At 34.5% G+C, this 22,151-nt stretch overlaps 1 protein-coding gene across 8 annotated transcripts in view; it reads left to right on the plus strand.

The window, feature by feature from the left end:
• The window catches only part of NAALADL2 (N-acetylated alpha-linked acidic dipeptidase like 2), a 1,363,282-nt gene that overhangs the window by 1,034,594 nt on the left and 306,537 nt on the right, over positions 1-22,151 (plus strand). For all 8 annotated transcript variants that reach the window (XM_086674748.1, XM_086674747.1, XM_086674749.1 and 5 more), the window contains one exon: positions 193-312. In XM_086674748.1, the coding sequence (XP_086530874.1) occupies positions 193-312 (120 nt within the window). The remainder of the gene's footprint in view (positions 1-192; positions 313-22,151) is intronic.

The following is a 22,151-nucleotide window of genomic DNA, read 5'->3' on the forward strand; positions in this document are numbered from 1 at the left end:
TCTCCCTCTCTCTCTGCCCCTCCCCCGTTCATGCTCTGTCTCTCCCTGTCCCAAAAATAAATAAACGTTGAAAAAAAAAAACAATTGTGTACTATGGTGATTTTAAGTAGAAAGTATTTCTTATTCAACATATAAATGATAAATTAGAATCTGTTACTTTTATCATGATAAAGATTGTTTTGTTTGTTTCAGGATTTCAGGAAGGTTCTGCAGAGAAATGTTGTGGCTTACATTAGTCTCCATAGTCCCATAAGGGGTAACTCAAGTCTATATTCTGTAGCTTCACCATCTCTTCAGCAACTGGTGGTAGAGGTAAGATGAACTAGTTTTTAATAAAACGATCATACAAAATTACCTATTCTCTATAATTTGGCATATCTTGATGTTTTCACTTTTTAATATGCATAAAACCATCTATGTTTTTGTTATTTATTTATTTATTTATTTATTTATTTATTTATTTATTTTGAGCACGAGAGAGAGAGAGAGAGAGAGAGAGAGAGAGAGAATACTAAGCAGACTCCACATAGTCAGTACCAAGCCCTACATTGGGCTTGATCTCATGACCCATGAGATCATGACCTGAGCTGAAATCGGGAGTCGGACACTTAACCAACTGAGCTACCCAGGAGCCGCCAAACCATCTGTTTTAAGGAACTATCTATTACTAATTTTTTATCAATATTCCTTTAACCAATTTCTTATGTTCTGCAATTCTGCATCCTGCATTTGCTATGGTGATAGTTGTAGATAAAATTTTATAGTTATAGAGAACATATATAAAAATATAAATTTATTTCTTAAAAATTGAAATTCAGATTTCAAGTTCCCAATTCTATTGATCTTGACATTTTGTGGTAAATTTGGTTACTTTTAAATTTCTCCCCCCTCATTCATGTTTTGAGCAAATTTGGGACCTGCCCTATGTTTTCAACAATATCGTACTCTGCCTATATGTCTAGTTCCTAGAATAGAGTGATAACTAATTAAAGATATTTAGAAAATATTATTCGAAAAATACTATGGGAAAGGACAGCATTCATTTTCCTAAAATGTAACTTGAAAAATAATCATGTAGTTTGTGATAATGTCTCACTAGAGATATTTATTTATTTATTTTTAATTTTGTTACTTCTGGTCTGTTTCAAATAATTTTCCAGAACATCTTTCCTGTTTGTTAGTTGAGTTCATGCTTTTATTTTTCAATCTTTTTATAACTTATACTACAGATAAAATGATACATGTTATTCTTCAGAATGAAAGTAATCATGCCACCACTGGAGGGTGGTTTCCTCCCACCCCAAAAGGTTATTGGTGTATATTAGAAATGACCTTTTCAATGCCCACAGTTTCCAGTGAGTGTCATAGAAACTGAACTAGAAAAAAAGAGAGATAATGAACAGTGCTTTAGATTAGCCATAATGCTTGATTGAAATGTAATGCAAACTAACATTTTATGACTTTCATAAAGTATTTTCTAGTTTAATAGTTTTCATTGACATTTCCATATGTAGTATAATAAAGAGGACATTATGAAAGATGAAATGGATAAATCTGTACATTTGAGATCAGCCAAATCTCAGTTTGCATGCCCTAAATTATATCCAGTTTTGTAAGTGAATTCCTCATGCACTTTGTACTGCTTTGCATTCTGACTCTCCTACCTGCCTGAAAAAACTCAAAAGAAAATCAGCAGATATCTCTCTTGGAAAGTTAAGATATTTCTGTACAAGTGAGATATCAAGGAGGATAGCATTAGCTCAAGTATCAAGTATTTAAAATTTGTCTTTTCCTTTTCATGTGTTACAATATTTATATTTTGAGAACCTTGGAAGATATGTAATCATTGAAATTCATAAGCAAATATAAATTAAAAACTGTTAAGGGCTATAAAATCTAGAGAAATATTTATCTATAGAAATTTCTGAGAATAAAATGCTATTTAAAATGTTTTTGCACCATCTTATAACAGAGAACTGTAAAATATTAGCATTTAAACCCAATTATCTAAAAGTACAGTAATGAATAGTGACATGGAAGATGTACCTTTTTATCTGTTTGGGGGAAGACAGTTTTTGTTCTATAGTTTAAAATATTTCTATACTAATCCAAGAATTAGTATATAAATTCTAATTTATTCAAAGAAAAATTCCTTTCAGTTGAAAGAGAGTATATGTATGTTCTATAGGACAATTTAGAAAGGTAAGATTATCAGAGATTCAAAAAAACAAGAGCATATGCAATTTTAAAAAATGGGAATTACTTAACTATCTATATTGAGTTTTATTAACACAAAGCAAATATACAGGGTAATTTAAGATATATTTTACATACAATAATTCAATGCCAGTATTTTTCATTAAAATATGTCGGCACACTTAAAAATATAAAGGGGAAGAGAACTGAAGGAAACAAAACCTCACAGTAATTTGTACAATTTAAAACAACGTAACACCAGTGGCATTTTAAAAAGAAAGATTTAAAACATTTCTTTCAAAAGAAAGGAACTGATTAACCGATTATAACATCAGAACATAAGTAACTTTACATACAAAGATATTTTATTAATCTTCAGGACCTCTGTATTTCATCATTTTACTTAGATTCTGTTACCATATGCAAACACATGTTTCATATAAGGTAGTATAGACCAAACAACCAAGCAGAAACAAATTAAAAATGATTTTTCTACAAAGAACAATAGTTTTTTTATAAAGCATGCTGACTAAATTGTGAATGACATAAGATTATATGTCATTATATGTTCTGTCAATGTGCAGAATCAAAAAAAAACCTTTCTAAGTCCATGTGACAGAAATAAGTATATCAGATGCAGTCTTTAAAGTTTAATATACAGTACTACATTTATTTTAAAAGACTCTACAATTATAGGATAGTTTTTTTTACATTTATTTATTTTTGAAAGACAGCACTAGTGGGGGAGGGGCAGAGAGAGAGAGAGAGAGAGAGAGAGGGACAGAGAGACAGAATCCAAAGCAGGCTCCAGGCTCTGAGTTGTCAACACAGAGCCTGATGCTGGGCTCAAACTCACAAACCATGAGATCATGACCTGAGCCAAAGTCGGACGCTCAGCGAACTGAACCACCCAGGTGCCCGTATAATTATAGGATATTTTAATGGACTATCAGCTTGGTAAGAAAAAAAAAAAAAAAAGTGAAGTAGTTACCCTAAATCAAATACCTGTTCAAATTTCACTAATAATGTGTTATCCCGATCAAGGAAGATGACAGTTTCATTGTCCTTGGCCCATTAGATATTGATATGCTATTATTTTTGTTTAAGTTAGATTTACTGGATGAATTGAAATAATAATTTACATATAGTAACTAATGTTCTCCCTTCTTAAGTATCAGGTTGATGAATTTTGACAAGTGTGTACAAGCAGGTAAACACCATGACAATCAAGATACACAGTATTTCCATCTCAAAAATTTCCCATCGTAGCCCTTTGTATTCAGTCTCCTCTCTTCTTCCCTAGTTCCTGGCAAAGACTGATCTGATTTTTGCCCAAATGTTTTTTTTTTTCTTTCAGAATAACATAAATAATGGAATCTTTCAGTATATAGTCCTTTCTGTGTGACTTCTTTTACTTAGCATAATGATTTTTAATTTTTTTTAATGTTTAATTTTGAGAAAGAGAAAGAGCATGAACAGTGGAGAGGCAGAGAGAGAGAGAGACAGAGACAGAGACAGAGACAGAGAATCCAAAGCAGGCTCCTGTCAGTGCAAAGCCCCATGTGGGGCTTGAACCCATGAACTGTGAGATCATGTTAAAGCATGCCCATGTTGTTACATGAGTCAGTACTTTTACAACATCTCTGACAAGGAAAACAAGTCAATCATGTCTGGGATGAACGCAATGTACATTTGTAGCTCTTCCTCCACTTTGGTATTCTAACTTTGATTTTGAAATAAAGAGGACTGACATTAAGAAAAGAAGCCATTTCTCTGAAGTTAGTCTACTAAATTTGAACTAAATCATACTGAGTGGAGAGGATGCAATTTTTTGAGGATTCAGATAGGTTTGGTGAATCTGAATCTACTACCAGTGACTACAGCTTTTTCTTAGAACTCATGAAAGATTGACGTTAAAAAAAATTACCTAAAGAATAATGAAAAGCTGATGGTTCCAAAGCTAAATAATAGGCACATGAGATTTCATTGTACTGCCCTCTCTTCTTTTGTATTTATTTGGAAATTTTCATGATCACTTGAAAAAAAACTCAAAAAAAAACAGTTTTTCTAAATTGTAACACTGATAACTAATAAATTAGTTTGTCTTCCAAAAGGAGTAATAATCTACCAGTGAGCTACCCACTGAACAGTAAGTAAGAGGCAAAAACTAAGGCTTTATGTGGTTGGTTTTTTCCTGTTACTTTTTTAGCATTTTGAACCAGCATTTCTGCTTTCTTTGTGCTACCAATATTTTCCCAAAAAATAATAATTAGTTCACTTAAAGCAGCTTGTAACTTTTGAAATTAAAATATCTCCATTTGAAAAACTAAAAATTAAATATAAATACTTTTAAATCCCTATTTCAGAAGTGGCTATATATTTTCAAATTATAAATTACCTCACTGTATCCTTTGCAAAAATATTAACTTCATAGTAATATTTTACTTATTTACATTTTACTATACAAAAATACAGGGAAATAACTTTTTTTATTATGAAATCTATTGTTGAATTGGTTTCTATACAACACCCAGTGCTCATCCTAACAGGTGCCCTCCTCAATGCCCATCACACACCCTCCACTCCCTCCCACCCCCCCCAAACTCAGTTTGTTCTCAGTTTTTAAGAGTCTCTTATGGTTTGGGTCCCTCCCTCTCTAACTTTTTTTTTTCCTTCCCCTCCCCCATGGTCTTCTGTTAAGTTTCTCAGGATCCACATAAGAGTGAAAACATATGGCATTTGTCTTTCTCTGTATGACTTATTTTACATAGCATAACATTCCAGTTCCATCCACATTGCTACAAAAGGCCATATTTCATTCTTTCTCATTGCCACGTAGTATTCCATTGTGTATATAAACCACAGTTTCTTTATCCATTCATCAGTTGATGGACATTTAGTCTTTTTCCATAATTTGGCTATTGTTAAAAGTGCTGCTATGAAACTTTTTTTAAACTTATAGTGGTAATGTGCATTATAGACACATTATAGACACATCATATCAAAAAAGTAAGTTAATTACATAAAACAACAAATTTTTGACAAAATCCATTAAAACATTTTATTTATTTTTTAATGTTTATTTGAGAGAGAGGGAGAGAGAGAAAGCTGGGGAGGGCCAGAGAGAGAGGGGGACAGAGATTTCAAAGTCAGGCACTTAACCAACTGAGCCATGCAGGCACCCCTCCAGTAAAACATTTTAAATGAACTAAGTCTTTTGTTGTGAATTCTTCTTCCAGACTGTGGCTTGACATTTCACTCTCTTCCTGTAGCAACATACCTTAATTATTAATCTTACACAAATCTTCTAAACAGCATTTGTTTTTCCAGAATCTGATATAAAGCATGGCGAACTTAATTTGGTATTGATGTTTAAAGAGCATTATAAACCTTTATTATCTACTCTCTCATTCACAAGCATTTGAGTGAGATAGATGATAGATAGATAGATAGATAGATAGATAGATAGATAGATAGATAAATAGATAGATAGTAGATAGAGATACTTTTCATTCAACTGTGGATTATATAATATTCTATAGAGATGAATAGAGTCCCAATGCCTCCTAAATGAATAGGGAATAAAAAGGGAATAAAAGATCTTTTAAGTTCCATTTTTTAAGAAAAATCTTCTTTGAAAATAATTTCCATTGACTCCTTAAATGTTCAATAAAGGATATATAGGTCAATGTCCTCTTAGTTAATGAAATACAACTGTCTTCATGCAAATTTAGTTGTGAAATTAAAGATAAAATAAGATTACTCCCCAAATAATAATTTTAAATATTAGGATATGATACTAACATATATCTCTCTCTGTCCCTCTGACTCTCTGTCTCTCTGTCTCTCTCTGTCTCTGTCTCTCTCTCTGTCTCTCTCTCTCTCTCTCTCTCTCTCTCTCTCTATATATATATATATATATATATATATATATATTGCTGTTTCACCTTTATTTTTTGAAATAATTTTTCATAGTTCACAGAAGGTATTGATTTTGCCTTTAGAAAAATAGAATTTGATCATCCATATATTAGTCAGTGCTCTATAAATCTCAAGTAAATAGTGAAGAACTTTCTAAGAGGTTATTTTGGAGAAGCCTCAAGCATTTGTACATATGAAAGTAGTCAATCTCGCTATATTCTTCTTAAATGTCACTTTTGAAACACCTGTGAGACACTGGCAAACCTGATCAACACCAAACTATTGCATCAATGTTGTAAAACTGTCTACATGATGCACAATGTTGTTGTTATGTTTTTAGGCCATGAAAAAAGTAGCAAAGCTATTTTTCAGTTTTATAGTGTTTTTTTTTTTAATTTTCATGTTTTATTTTTTAATACCAAGAACTGCCCACTAGAAAATATAGTACATATATCTCAATTCAACTGCATACATTAGAGCATTGAGCCCAGAACCAGACTACACTATTACTTCATTATGAATAGCACAGTCTGTTTCAGAGCTCTAAAATATGATAAATATTTTTATAAAGAACCCAACTGTATATGACGTTGTTGTAGGTATTGTAGGGAACAAAATTGCAGATGAAATGTCCCTGTTACTCTGGAGCTTATGACTTTACCACAAACCTAAGACATGCATAAGTAGCTAAAATATAGGGGTGAGTGTGATAGGGCTATACTGGAATTCACAGGAAAGATGCAAATGAAATCAGTTTAATTCAGAATCATGCATCATATAGCAGTGGCAAAAAGATTGAATATACTCAGAATCTTGAGGAAATTTAGTGGCCTGTCTTGTCAAGGCCCAATATTTCGATCATGTAAACGAACTGCTCTTTTACTGAACTACCCAATGCCTCTTTTCAAATCACACAACTGATGTCCATTTCCATTTCCTTGCTCAAATCAAGTGTAACTTTGTTATGCTTCTGATTTTTTTCTCGTGTGGAGGGGTACTGGACTGCTACAGCTGTGTCTGCTGTGGTACTTGTACAGTTGCTACTAAGTGCCACAGGGCTGGTTTCCATTCTGCCTGATCATGTCACTGTTCTCTAAGGGGTCAAAGCAAGACCTAGGAGATATTTTAGTCCTAGATGGTAATTGGCTCAAATGCTTGAGTTTCCAGAAGTCTGATTTTCAAAAAAACAGTTACTAAATTATTTTTTTTTCTCTTGGGAGCACCTGGGTGGCTCAGTCTGTTAGGCGTCTGACTCTTGATTTCAGCTTAGGTCACAATCTCTATGGTTTGTGAATTTGAGCCCCCCATTGGGCTCTGCGTTGACAGCACAGAGCCTACTTGGGATTGTTTCTCTCTCTCTGACCCTTCCCACTTCCAGTGTATCTCTCTCTCTCAAAATAAATTAAAAAAAAAAAAAAACTTAAATTTTGTTCTCTTGATTTTATTTTTACACACTGTGGAGTTAAAATAACTAGTCCTAGTATGCTATGGCTGCCCTAACAGAATACCACAGTGTGGGTTCCTGAAAGAACAGAAATGTGTTTTCTTAGAGTCCGCAGACTAGAAGTCCAGGTAAGATTCAGGCAGGGCAAATTTGTCCTGAGGCCTCTCTCCTTGTCTTGCAAAAACCAGCTTCTCACTGTGTCTTCACATGTTCTTCCCTGTGTATGTTCATCCCTGGGGTCTCTTCTACTTCTTATAAGGACACCAGTCCTACTGGATTAGGGCTCCCTCCTTATGCTCTCATTTAACTTTAATGACCTTGAAGACCCTACCTCCAAGTATGGTCACATTGTTGGCCAGCTTTCAACCCCTGAATTTTGGGAAGAGACAATTGAGTCCATAATACTGACCAAAATGCAAAGTGGTAGAGTACAGAAGGTATAGTGGTCGAATTAAAATAGCTGTCTTTTCTTTTTCCCTTTCTGTCTTGATCATTTTAATACAGAGTACTGAAACAAAGCTTAATTTCTATTCTACTTGCCCGTAAAATATAAAAGTAAAACTGACTGTGAAACGTTCTCTACTGGCTTGTCTTTCATGATACATGACATAGTTTTTATTTGTCTATTTGTTTTTATCTTTGTTAGTTTTATCTTTTGTTTAGTCTTTAAGGAGAGAAATTCTCTGTGCTTTCTTGCTCACTATAAATTACAACTCTTTTCAGTGGATTCTACTTAATTCTATTTAATTTATCCTCCTTTTTGCTGCTTCTACTACCAGTAGCCAACTGAAGTGACCATAAAGACTAATAAACTGATTTAAAATCCTATCTTACACTAATTTACCACTTCAATAAAGTCTCACATTTAAAATTGTGATTCTATTGGCAGGTTAATCTATCTCCTAGTTTTACAATACTTTTCTTTGTGTTAAAACCAAGCAATCCCTCCAGTTTATTACTGTTTTACAAGGTTTTCTGTTCAGTATATGCTAGCAATTTGTAAATCCCTTTTTATTTAAATCTAGATATCAAGGGAAGTCTTAGTCAGATACTGGCTAAAACCTTGAATTTCAGAAGGCAACTGATTTAAATATTTGGATGACATAGCCAAAGAACAGGGCAAACAATTAGAGATATTAACATATTAATAAATTGAGTGTGAACTCATCCATATAATCAAAATGAATGTCACATTCTTAAAATGGCTTTAGCTGAGTTAGTTTTAGTCTGTGACTTTTTAAAAATATTTATTTATTTATTCTGAGTAAGAGAGAGAATGCAAGCCAGGGAGGGACAAAAAGAGAAAGAGAGAAAATCTCAAACAGATGAGGCTCAAACCCACAAACCTTAAGCTCATGACCTGGGAGTAAATCAAGAGCCATATGCTTACATGACTGAGCCACATAGGCATCCCTAATGTGTGATTTTTTTTTAATGTTTATTTATTTGTTTTTGAGGGAGAGAAAGAGAGAGAGCATGAGGAGGGAAGGGGCTGTCGTGCAACTCAGTGTGATGCAAGAGGAAAGGGTTACTGAGTCCAAATGGCTTGGAACAATGAGAGCCCCAGAGGGACTGCACCAAGAAAAACTTTTAAGCAGGAGAAGACTGAGTGAAGCCCTGACTTGGGTAGTTCTCTTATATTTATTGGGGAGTGAACAATAAATAGTATGTGAGAATGAAAACAGAAAAATAAGATAATAAATCATGTGAGACATACCATGACCCTAACTAACTACATGACTGCCTATGCATATACATCATCTTGGAAGGAAAAAACTTCAGCTATTTTTAGCATATGCTGTTTCCAGCATGTCTTGTTTTTCCCTTGGCTGAGCAGCTACTGGGTTCAGAATGTGCTGCCTTCAGCATGCACTGCTCTTGCCTTACTTTATCTCTTCTGTCCTCTGTATTCCCACAAGGGACAGAGAGGGAGCACGAGAGAGAGAGAATCCCAGGCTCTTTGCTGTCAATGCAGAGCCTGATGAAGGACTCGAACTCACAAACCCTGGGATCTTGACCTGAGCTGAAATCAAGAGTTGGATGCTTAACCGACAGAGTTGCCCAGGTGCCCCAGTCTGACGTTTTGATTAGTATATTAGACACCAGACCTCTATAGGACTCAAAAGAATAACCATTTACTCAGAAGTATTAGTGAATCACCATTTTTGGCAGGTTAGATAAAACTGTTTCACCTATATGTATGTACCAGGAACATACAGCATCACCTATACAGCATCATTAATGAAGTATACTACACTTTACCATTTTAAAAAATGAAACTTATTCTGGTGAACTAGTTGTCCTTTATCTCCACTTGATCTTTAATCTCTTTTGGTTAGAAACCTAACTTAACTGACGTCATCGATTAAGTATCTATATAGCCATTACAATAGTAATGTTTTGCCCTTATGATAGATGACATTTTATTTAAAATTTTTATGAGTAATTAAATTAAACAGAAATGGTTTCATGCTTAAAAATTTTTTTTCAAATATATCTACTGGGATGATTTTAGTTTCTATTGGCATGTGCTTACCAAAAGTAAGTTGTATAAATTATGATTCCTTTGCTTTTGTTTTTTATTTCTGTTTTTTTTTTAAGTTTATTTATTTATTTTGAAAGAGAGCATGTAAGCAGGGGAGGGACAGAGAGAGAGAATCCGAAGCAAGCTCTTCACTGTTTAGCATGGAACCTGATGCTGGCCTTGAACTCAGGAACCATGAGATCATGGCCTGAGCTGAAATTAAGAATTGGATGCTTAACTGACTGAGCCACACAGCCACCTCTGTTGTTTCTATTTTAAAGGAGTATGTTAACCAAGAAATTTTGTATTTGTGTTGATATTTTGTATTTGAATGGCCCACTTGGTTTTTTAACAAAATAATTTTTCCTATATACCAACAATGAATTACCTGATGGAGAAATTTAAAATGCAATGCCATTTACAATAGCAATGAACACAATAAAATACTTAGGGATAAATTTAATCAAAGGAATGAAAAACATGTACACTGAAAACTGTAAGAAACTGATGAAAAAGGAGAAGACACAAATAAATGGAAAAAAGTTCATGTTCTTAAGTTAGAAGGATTGCTATTATTAAAATGGCCATACTAACAAAGTGGTCTACAGGTTCAATGCAGTCTACATCAAAATTCCAATGATGGCACACCTGGGTGGCTCAGTAGGTTAAATGTCTGACTCATGATTTCAGCTCAGGTCATAATCTCATGGGTGGTGGGATCAAGCTCCACGTCAGGCTCTGTGCTAACAGCTCAGAGCCTGCTTGGGATTCTCTCTCCCTCTCTTTCTACTCTTCTCTCTCTCTGCCTCTATCACTCTCTCTCTCAAGTAAATAAATAAAAATTAACAAAAATTCTGATGGCATTTTTCATAGAAATAGAAAAAAGTTATCCTAAAATTTGTGTGGATCCTCAAAAGACCTCAAAGAGCCAAAGTCATCCTGAGAAAGAAGAACAAGTCTGGAAGTATCGCACTACCTGATTTCAAAGCTGTATTACAAAGCTATACTAATCAAAATAGAATGGTACTGGCATAAAAACAAGCACTAAGGCCAATGGAACAGAATAGAGTATACACATAAACCCACGCATATATGGTCAACTAATTTTTGACAGAGTACAAGGAACATACAATGGGGAAAGGACATTCTCTTTAATAAATGCTGTTGGGAAAATTGGATACCCAAATGCAAAATAATGAAACTGGACTAATGTGTGGCATGGTGACTATAGTGAATAATACAGCATTATATACTGAAAAAAATTTTTAGAGTAGATCTTAAGCGTTCTAAACACACACACACACACACACACACACACACACACACACACATACAATTACCTATGTTCACTCTGTGAGGTGATGGATATGTTAATTATCTTGACCTGGATAATAATTTTACAACATATATGTATATGAAATCATTTTGTACATTTTAAATATATACAACTTAAATGATTTCAAAGAAAAAAATCTAAAATGAAAAATCTAAATAGCCTTTTGGTAAAAATAACAAAGGAGATAAATGCTTTGGCTAAAAAAAAGAGTTACCTGAAACAGAAGGAAATTTATATAGTAATAATAACTGAATGCTTGAACAAATAAACGTGATAATGAATCTTTCTTTAAACTCATATTGCCCAATGTGTGCTGTGAAAAGTATACTAAGTAGAACCTTCAGTACGTATCTTATGCATGACAGCGATCCAGAGGTAAATAGAACATGCAGTCTTTCCCAGACTTGTTTTGCTCTAGAACCTTTTTCCTACAGGCAACATGTGAAAATGGTCAGGGAAATGTTGCTTTAAACAAAACCCATATGCACCTAAAAATTGATTTTTTTACAGAAGCTTAAATAAGTATTCACTCCCTTTACTTTGAAAATGGATTTGTTCACAGGGCAAGATCTACAATTCACATATACTTTTTCAGAAACACACCTCAATATACAATGCTGATAAGACTTGAAGGCACTGATTATTCCTTCCCTTTGATCTGGAATTTCACCTGCAAATTTATAGCCTTAAGCATCCTATAATTTGACACTAATCTCTCCACAGTTACTACTGTTAACTATATTTTCTAGTAGGAAAATTATAATTTTAAGAGCAGGGTGATAAAATAAATTGAACAGCAGAAGAAATTAAGCTATTTTAACCCTGATATAACAATAGTCCTGAGGGCCATGATAACAATTTTCTGTATGTCTCCAAGGAGTAGAGAAATAATTTCAATTCAGCCTACGGAAGAATTCTCAAAAAGGATGAATTATCTAAAGGTGCTCAAACATTGTACAGGTGTCATGAAGAGGGCTTGAACATTTTTATGGGTGGTTGCTCCAGCCAGTCTTTATTTACGTAAGAATTCACTTGCGAATTCATCCTTTATTTATTTATGTTTATTTGTTTAGTCGCATAATGTACGTGACAGCCCGCACTTAGTTTCTGGGTTGTTAACTTTCATGTTTATTGCTTATTTATCCATATTGAGCCTTTACAAATTCTGGCTCTAAATCTATGAACTATATATATTAATAGTTGGTGAATATAAGAGACCATGACAATTTTAAGTCCAGTTTTGATATTTACAACTCTTTTTTAAATCAGTGTAACTGCATAAACATGGAAAGTAGACACACTCATCTGTGATAACCATTTCACCCTGAGTAGCCCCAAATCATTTATGTGTGACAGTCAATTGTTGATACAGAAAGAGTTAAAGGTGGCAGTAGCCCAGATGGAAAACTGAAATAGACATGAACCTAGAGAAGATTATAAAGAAAAGCTAGTTTAGAATCACAGCATCAAAACTAGTACCCTTTTCTACAGTACACTTTTCCAGGTAAGGTAATTCAGAATTGTTTAGTTTGAAAATTTCAGAAATTGAATAAAGGATACTAATTTATAAATTATGTGTTACATGAAACTCAGTCATCTTTGAAATAAAATGACATGATTTCTACCTGTATATGGTGCATCATCCAAAATGTTAAGCAAGTTTCACTAATATTCAGTAGGTAATTATAAGTTAAGAATATAATAAGATATTGCAAGATCTCAAAATGAGGTGACAGGCTCAAGATCTTTGGTGAAGATCAACAAAAGTGATTGGCATTTTCACTTTATCCTAGAAATAGGAACTTGATAAAGAACTACATACATTACAAAGGATTTCCTGAAAACTAAGCTATCTCCTTTTATTAGTTTATTGTGCTCTTTGTAGAAAAATTATTAACATTACATGAGCAAAAATAAAAACAATAATCTATAATTTTGCTCAGAGAAAACCACAGAGAATATTTCCTTTGTGTAATGCGTGTAGATATATCATTACCAAAAGAAACTGTATCTGCAATTTTTCCACTCAATGTATTATAAATAGTTTATATTTTAAAATATATATATTAAAATATCTTTGGTACATAAGTGAATCAAGTGAAAGTAAGTATAGGGGGATTTATTGTCATATAAGCTTTTCTGTAGGTTTGGAATTTTTTTCAAAATAATAAATTCAATTAATGAATGTATTTTATTTCATAGCTATATTACCATTTGCTAACCAACTCCTTTTTTAAGAACATTTATATACTGGGCAAAGGTGTTTGTTTGTTTGTTTTTAAAATATTTTTTATGTTTATTCATTTTTGAAAGACAGAGAGAGACAGAGCACAAGCAGGGGTGGGGTGGAGAGAGAGAGAGGGGGACACAGAATCTGAAGCAGGCTCCAGGCTCTGAGCTGTCAGCACAGAGCCTGACACAGGGCTCAAACTCACTAATAATGAGATCATGACCTGAGTTGAAGTCCAACGCTTAATGGAATGAGCCACCCAGGTGCCCTGGAGTGCCTCTTCTTATGTGCACTTTTTCACAACGTTGTTTTAACTTTGTTTTTCTTATTATTTGCAAATATTCAAGCATAATAGTATATATGTTGCTATTTAATTTATATTTGTTTATGATTGGTTGTATGGGGAGAGGACTGTGTTGTTGGAAGATTGGGAGAACAATAGTGCACATCATAGAGCAATTCCTAGGACAGTGACAGATATAACTATCCAATGTCCCATTTTCTGATTGAATGGGGTCGTAGATTTGATGCATTATCCTTTCTTCAGATCTGTACTCAAAATCACCTGAGTGAGAAATTCCTGGCTCCAATATTTGAAATATGAAACACCATCCTGACATTTTATATCTCCTTTAGAGCTTTACTTTTTTTCTCTTCAGCACTTATCATGAACACTTTATATATATCTTAATTTTATTTATTATCACTTTTCCCAGTAGACTATAAACTCCTTGAGAGGAGAGAACTTGGATGGTTTTGTTCATTGCTATATTTCTATAGTACCTGGTGCATAGAGACCAGTCAATAATATTTCATGAATGAGTAAATAAGTGGATATTTGTTTTCTTACACATTCTATTTTTATTAAATAAAGCTTGCATATGGGATTTCTGCTTCCAATTGGGATATAAAAAGTTGCAGGGGACCATTGATTCTACCCTAACAATGAGAACAAGTGAGAAAGATTACAAAAATCACAGTTTTTACAAATCTTAGATAAAACTCTTTTAGAGATCTGAGGCTGGAAATAAACCCAATAAACTGAAATCCAGAAACTGTAGGTCCTTTGTAGGAGAAAAGGGCTGCTTCAGCCATGGCAGAATGACAAATGAGGAGGGATCTAGGAAAGACATGGGTGAGGAAAAGTCAGCAGAACCAGTAGACTTTTGACAACTCTTGTGGGATGACATGATGATTTAGAATTCTGGTAGCCTCTACTGTGCCCCTTAGACCTGCACTGAGCACATAAGGTAGGAACCAAAGGCTGGAGGCAGGGAAGAACAGCTGTGAGAAATACCTTCAGAACATACCAGATATTTGCCAGTCAAGACGAGCTGCTGAAACCTGGGTTAGGTTTGCTGAGAGAAATCCCTCTGAGGTGTTCCAGATCTTCACTGAGTACAAAGAAGAAGCTGCCAGTGGCTGGAGGCAAGGAAGGATATATAAGAAAAATTACTCTGAGGCACTCAGAATTTTACTGAGTACAAAACAGATTGTTGGAGGTGAGGAGGCAGGATAGGTAAACTGAGAGAAGTCCATCCCAGGTACTCCAATCATCAGCATGTGAAAGGCAGTAGCTGTTGAAGTTTAGACCAGGGCAGTCAGGCAAAAAGAAATCTCAGAAGCTTTGAAAACCAGCCATAGGACTGGGAGTGAAGATTATTCCAAGCAGGCAAAACAAAACAAAACAAAACAACAGAAAGCTGGCATTTAGGCTGTAAAACAGAGAGATATCACTCATGGTTTGGACCACTGGCATCTGAACATAAAGGTATCACTGGAGTCACATCAGGAATCAGACCTCAGCATGGAGTTCACAATAAATCACACTGTTAGCATAAACTACTGGATAGTTTATAACCTAGGACCTCAAGCATACAAAAGACTCAGGCAGAATATTCCAAGGGCTCAGAGCTCATCTCTCAGGAGTGAAATGTGCTGGGTTTGAGCAATCCAGGCCTGCTGAGTTAACCCTTAACTCCATCCTACACAGAAATGTTAAAATGATTCTTCATAGTGAAAGGAAATAATTTGCAGGGAGAAATTGAGCACCCAAAAGGCAAATATAAGGGACCCAAAAGGTAAATATAATCAGTATTTCATGGGCAAATGTAACATATATTTTTTTTAAATCTTTAGATATATCTACTAGAATGGCTAAAATTAAAAAGACTGTCAACACCATATAGTGACAAATTTTTTGAGTAACTTGAATTCTCATACTTCATCGGTGATAATGTAAAATGGTGCCACCACTTGAAATAATGATTTGGCAATTTCTTACAGAGATAAACATATATCAACCATATTACCCAGTAATCACAAGTCCAAGTATTTATCCAAGAGGGGTACAAATGCGACTATACAAAGATATGCACAGGAATGTTTGTGAGAGCTGTATACATAATAGTCCAAACTGGAAACAATCTAAATGTCTATCAGTAGAAGAACAGGTAAACAAATTGTAGTTTACCCACACAATGGAATGTACCTAGAAATAAAAAGGAGCAATTTGTTGACACACGTAACATGATAAGTTATGATTTGCCATAGAAACCAGACACAAGAGTACATATTGTACGATTCCATTCACTCAAAGTCCTAGAACCAATCTATGGTGAACAAAATCAGAATAGTATTTACCTTGAAGATCTGAGTGTCATTGTACATAAACTTTAATATGTATGTATTCAGGGTAAATCCTAAAAAAATCATCCACAAAAGGTCCCACCTCTTGTTAGTGACGTGAAATTTCTAATATTGCTGAGGCTAAGCATAAAATACTGTTGGAAAAGAAAAGGTTACCCACTTCTTAGTAAGAAACAATTAGGGAAACTAAAGTATACTTATCTGAGAGATATGTATTAGCCAACATCTAGAAAATCTCAGCATGAATGTTAAAATAACCATTAGATTCTAAGTCTGTTAAAATTACAGTAATTTTATATTCAGTGAATTCTTCAGTTTGCACAGGAGGCTCCTTAAATCTGAAGTTTTCAAGAGGCTGCTGTTCAGTATTAAATTTCCAATCATCAAATGTATCTCAGAAGATAAAATCATGAAAATTGTTAGCTTCAAATATGTATCCATAGACTGAAGACACAGTTTATTTAGCCAAAAGCTTTTTAAGTAACTCAGAAAATCTGTGCAGTTGGCAAAGAAGGCCATGGCCTACAGTATCATCTTTTAATCTCTCAGTGTCTCAAGGAGCATTCAGTATAGAAATACATCTTTCAGCTCCCTTTGAGATAATCTTTCAGAGTGCTGTATCAACTGTCATGTGACATGTTTAGAAATTTCTCAAAAGATCTTTTCATCATGTTGAAAAAGATTCTTATGGACATATTGCTTCATTAAAAGTAGTTTATTTGTGTCAACATGTTCACTAACCTATTAGTTTTATTTGAAATTACTGATTTCTGGGGCACCTGGGTGGCTCAGTCAGTTGTATTCGACTCTTGATTTTGGCTCAGGTCACGATCTCACGGTTGGTGAGTTCAAGGCCCGTGTCAGCTCTGCAACTGACAGAGCAAAGCCTGCTTGGGATTCTTTCCCTCCCTCTCTCTCTGCCCCTCCCCTGTTCATTCCCTCTCTCTCTCTCTCTCTCTCTCAAAATAAATAAATAAACTTAAAAAAGAAGAAATTATTGACTTATTTTTTAATTTACTTTTATTTTTATTATTATTAATATTATTTATTATTTTTTTATTACTGACTCATCATTTACCTGGATGAGATTCTGAGGTTTGTCTTAAGGAATTTTATGAGGTAAACATAAGAAGAGATTTAATATAACGTTTGAGATTGCCACTTGGTACTTTACTACTTGGTAGTTTACTACTAGAAAATCTTCCAGCTTTTTCTAATTTCCTTAAGCATTTTATTAGGTGAAGGGAATTGAATTATATGTAAGCTTCTTCTCTGCTCATTCCAATAACAACTTTTGAACATGGACACACAATTTGTTTGAGTCTACTGCATTCAGGCATTGTTCCTTAAAATAAACATACCTGAACAAGAAATAAGAATTTTATAAACACACAAAATAAGTACTTGGGAAATAAGCTTTCCTAAGAAATGGTGCTAGCTGAGCAAAATACATATGGATCAAGTTGTTGCAGTATGTATGTATTCTCAACCACACTATAGCCTAATAATTGCTTCTTATCCTATTGAAGATATGTACGGAAAATATTTGGAGAAATGCTGAAAAAAGATAGTCATTCTTCAGATAGCATTCACATAGCAACTCATGTACCAGGCATGAATCAAATTTTATTGAAGTTTACATTTGACTTTTTGGCCTTTTTCTTTCACTGTCCTCTTATTTTCCTCTAGTCCCTATAAACCTCATCTTTCTAGGCTTCTTTATTAATCCTTTTCTCATCCTTCTATTTCTTTAACTTCCTTTCAAGGAAGTTTAACGATGAAGGGCCTAATGTGTCCCCTAACCTATCATTTAAATTTTTTCCTCACTTTTATTTCTTATTTTATAACTGCGTTTGACCTCAATTCAGTCCTCTCTTCTTTTTAAAATCACCTCAAAGGAATGCATTTGTTCTTTCTAGACTAAGTCGCTGATGATCCTCACTTCAAACATAAGGGTCCTATATTAAGATCAATGGGCTACCAGTCTTGGGAGTGTGCATTTGGGTGTTTGGAAGTCACAGCATTGACTACTGAAAGCAGTGCAGACTTCTTTTGCTGAGAAGAATAGAAAGGAAAATTAGTATCATGGATGTGTCAGGCCCTGTACTGAGTACATGCTTATATATTATTAATTATTTCATTGTGTCCTCTTAATTCTACAAGCTTGAAATTTCAGATAGAGGAGGTACAATTTATTTAGTTTTGCAGCAAAGAATTGCTGGTAATGAAATTAGACTGGCAGACATGTAAATTACAGCCCGGCTTCTTTCACATTTTAGAGCAGCTAGTCCTGGAAAGAGAGCAAAACTATGGCCAACGGGGTCCTTTAGTCAAACAGATGTATTGAGGAGCAAGATAGTTTAGCAGAAGGACTATTTCCCAGCCAAGTGCTTTATTTGGCAAGGGTGAAATTAAAAGGAAAATACAATACAGAAAAATGTCCTTTAACTGTAAATAGTGTATACAAGTGCACAAAGAGTAAAATGTTTCCTATTATTTTAAAAGTTTATCTGTCAAGAAAACCCAGTTAGAAAACAAATTAATCATTGGTTTCATAAAATATACATATTTATGAAAACAGTTCAGTTTATTTGAATAGCATTATAATAGTCAATACTTTCAAATCACAAAAATGTCTCTTAAAAGACATAATTATTTGCAAAACCATGCAAGTAGCATAAATCATGTTTACAAGGTATATTTTAATCATCTTATATAACTGCTGCCATCACAGTGAAATGCCACTGTACTGCTATTTTGTACTCTAATTTAAGGATCCTATATTCTCAATTACTGTTGCTATTTATTCTAAGAAAAATAAGAACATAAGTCAATTCACTTCTTTTAGTAAAGAAAGTAAATTATGTTTTGAGAATGTCAAAGTTATTCTTAAGATATTATAATACTGGTATAGGTTATAACACATCCAATAAACACAAAAATATACAGTGATATAGATGATTTTCACAGGCTCTGTGTGTGTGTGTGTGTGTGTGTGTGTGTGTGTGTGTGTGTTTGGTGTTGATTAGAAACAAAATTAATGAGGCCAATGATTGATAAGAACTACAGTTAACAACGGAATTGTGAAAAGCAAATTACATTGTTTAAATTGCTAGCCTTAACCAGCAGCATAAATAATTTTTTCTTTGCTTTTTTGTCCTGTGGAGAGAGGAGGTAGAAAGGTTGGTTGTGTGACTCTTTTTAGATAACAGCTTCTGACTGTTACTCTTATCAGTGATGCTCTTTGCCTATGTAGACTAGCTCTAAGTTGAAATACAACTACCCATCGCCTTAATGATTCCTGGCTTTCTGTCTTAGCTAAGAATGGAGAGACAGAAGCAATGTAGAAATCATAATTTTGATGTCTAATATATGCGTAGAAAGAATTATTCCAGCTTGACAGTTTATTGGTGATATCTGGTCAGTTGCTTAATGTCTTCCAGCCTCAGTACGGTTTCTTATGTGAAACAGGGTTAAGAATAAAACTGTCAGCCTACTTCAAAAAAGTTATTGTGGTAATAAAGAGAGATTGTGTTTGTTAAAAGGTAAACTGAGACATGGTAAAAACTTTCAGAGTTTATTTGAGCAAAAAGTTGATTTGAATTGGGCAGCGCCAAACTGAAGTAGAAAAAAATGCCCACACCATGGGTATGGGATGAGCACTAGGTATTATATGTAAGTGATGAATTCCTGAATTCTACTCCTAAAACCAATATTGCACTAAATTTAAATAAAAATTGGAAAATAAGAAAAATAGTGAAAAAGTTCCATCAATGGGAGCTAGGGGCAAGACTTTTACAGAGAAGTGGAAGCAAAGCAGGGAAATTATTTGATTGGCTGTGGCTTAAGTGGTTGCCTCCTTTGAGAAAGCTAGTTGGCTGCTCATGATTAGTTGTCTTTACATTTTGATTTCTTAACCTTGAGGCATTACAGGCTTAGGTTTTAGATTACTATGCAGTACGAAGGCATTAAAACCATCTCTGTCTAATGGGCTTTTGTTTAAATAATTTAACATGTCAAAAGCACTTTTAAAAATTGCAAAGCATGCAAATGTGTTTTTGTATAACAAGACCACATCAAATCAGACTCTGGTAAAATCAAAGGGTAACGGCATATTAGCTTTACCCTGCACCTCAGAATAGGGTGCCGGAACTTTAGCCTTCCCAGATGTCTTTCTTCTTGGACGGCAGAGGCCAAGAAGGTTCTCCGAGGCTCATGGAGCCTACATCCCCAGCATGCACCTCTTACTTTCTATTCCTCTTTATGCAGACTCACACATCAGTGACTTGGAGGACTTCTGCTACCCAAATGGCATTGCTCTTTATTCCTTCACCATTATTGGCTTCCTGAATGATAAATTTGGTGTGGCTTTCAAAGTTCATGCTATCCTTCTGATCTCTAGCTTCGGCAGCCTTGAGACTGAGTATGGAGTTATACCCCCAGCCTTTGAGGCTATCATTATTAGATAGTTTCTCAAGAGGCCTTGTTTACTCTCTATGATTCCTTAGACTGAAAACTCCTAGATGTGGCAAAAGTTGCCTTGGGGGCTGGTTTAGAAATAATGTGTCATAGAACAAGCGTAGACACAGCGTGTCTGACCTGGGGCATCTAACTCTCTCCCAGTTGTTAAAGCCCCAAAACAGTGGAGTCATCCTGCATTCCTCTCCTTATCTCACACTCTCCATCTACTCCAGTAGGAAATCCTGTTGCTTTTCTACCATCAACATATAACCAGAATCCAGGCATATCTCACTGCATTCTCTGTCTCTATTTTTGTGCCACCTAAGATGATTTCCGTAGCCTCCTAATGCTCACCTTGCTTCCATCTCTAACTTCAGCCCCCAATCGGCTCTCAAAATATCAGCCACAGTTATTCATTAAAAACCTAACTTACTCCACACTGTGATCTGCTTCTCATTTCATTCTGGGTAAAAGCCAAAGTGCTGATAGTGGTCTAAAAAAAAAGCCTTGTGAGATCTGATCTCTGACCTAACTAGTCCCATCTTTTACTACTCTCCCTTTGCTCACTGCTGCAGTCATGGTCTTTCACAGTGAGAATTACCCTGTCTACCTAATTCAAATTTTCCACCCCAACCCTTCCAGATCACTACTGAGTTCCTTGTCTTGTATTATCATGGCACTTACAGAATTCTACATAATGCACTTATTTATTGTGTGATTGATCAGTGTTTTCCCTGTAAAATGTAAGGCACATGAGGATATGGAAGAATGGTTGTGTTTTGCTTACTGATGTTTTCCTGGGATTGAAAACAGTGCCTGGTACATAGTAAGTCCTCAAATAGTCATTTTACAAATGAATGAAGTGTAATTTTCTTTTTTTCCCCTTGTTTTTGGCCCATCTGAGGTACTATTTAGAGAATTAAAAGCTGATTTTGTCTTTTCCTCCAAGTTCCTCTGTCCCAGATTTGATCATTTGTCCTCAGTGTATCCATAGAGTCTTTATATCAAAAGAATTCCTGGCAGCTCCCTTCTCTGACATACATAATAGCCTATGAAGTCCATAAAGATTAAGCTCCTTTCTGGAATCTACACTGCATCTCATTACTAATTTGCAGAATTAGTTACACAGCATCTTCTTAAATAAATTTTAATATTTCTATAAACCACCTAATCTAAAGATACATTTAATTAAAAAGTTCACTTGGGAGTTGTATGTCTGTAGCAGAAAATGTGTCTAATCTAGATATGGTGAATAGTTTCTTGGAAAGGTACAGAATGCCTGGCACTCCTAGAATTGTTAGAAATATATGTTTTGGCATTATTTCCTTTACCCTTTATCTAAATAGTCTATCAAATACCTCTGTAGTCTGAGAAGGATTGGCATCAACTT

Source organism: Puma concolor, chromosome C2 (genome assembly GCF_028749965.1).
Source record: "Puma concolor isolate L17-30 chromosome C2, mPumCon1.1.hap2, whole genome shotgun sequence".
Taxonomy (NCBI): domain Eukaryota; kingdom Metazoa; phylum Chordata; class Mammalia; order Carnivora; family Felidae; genus Puma; species Puma concolor.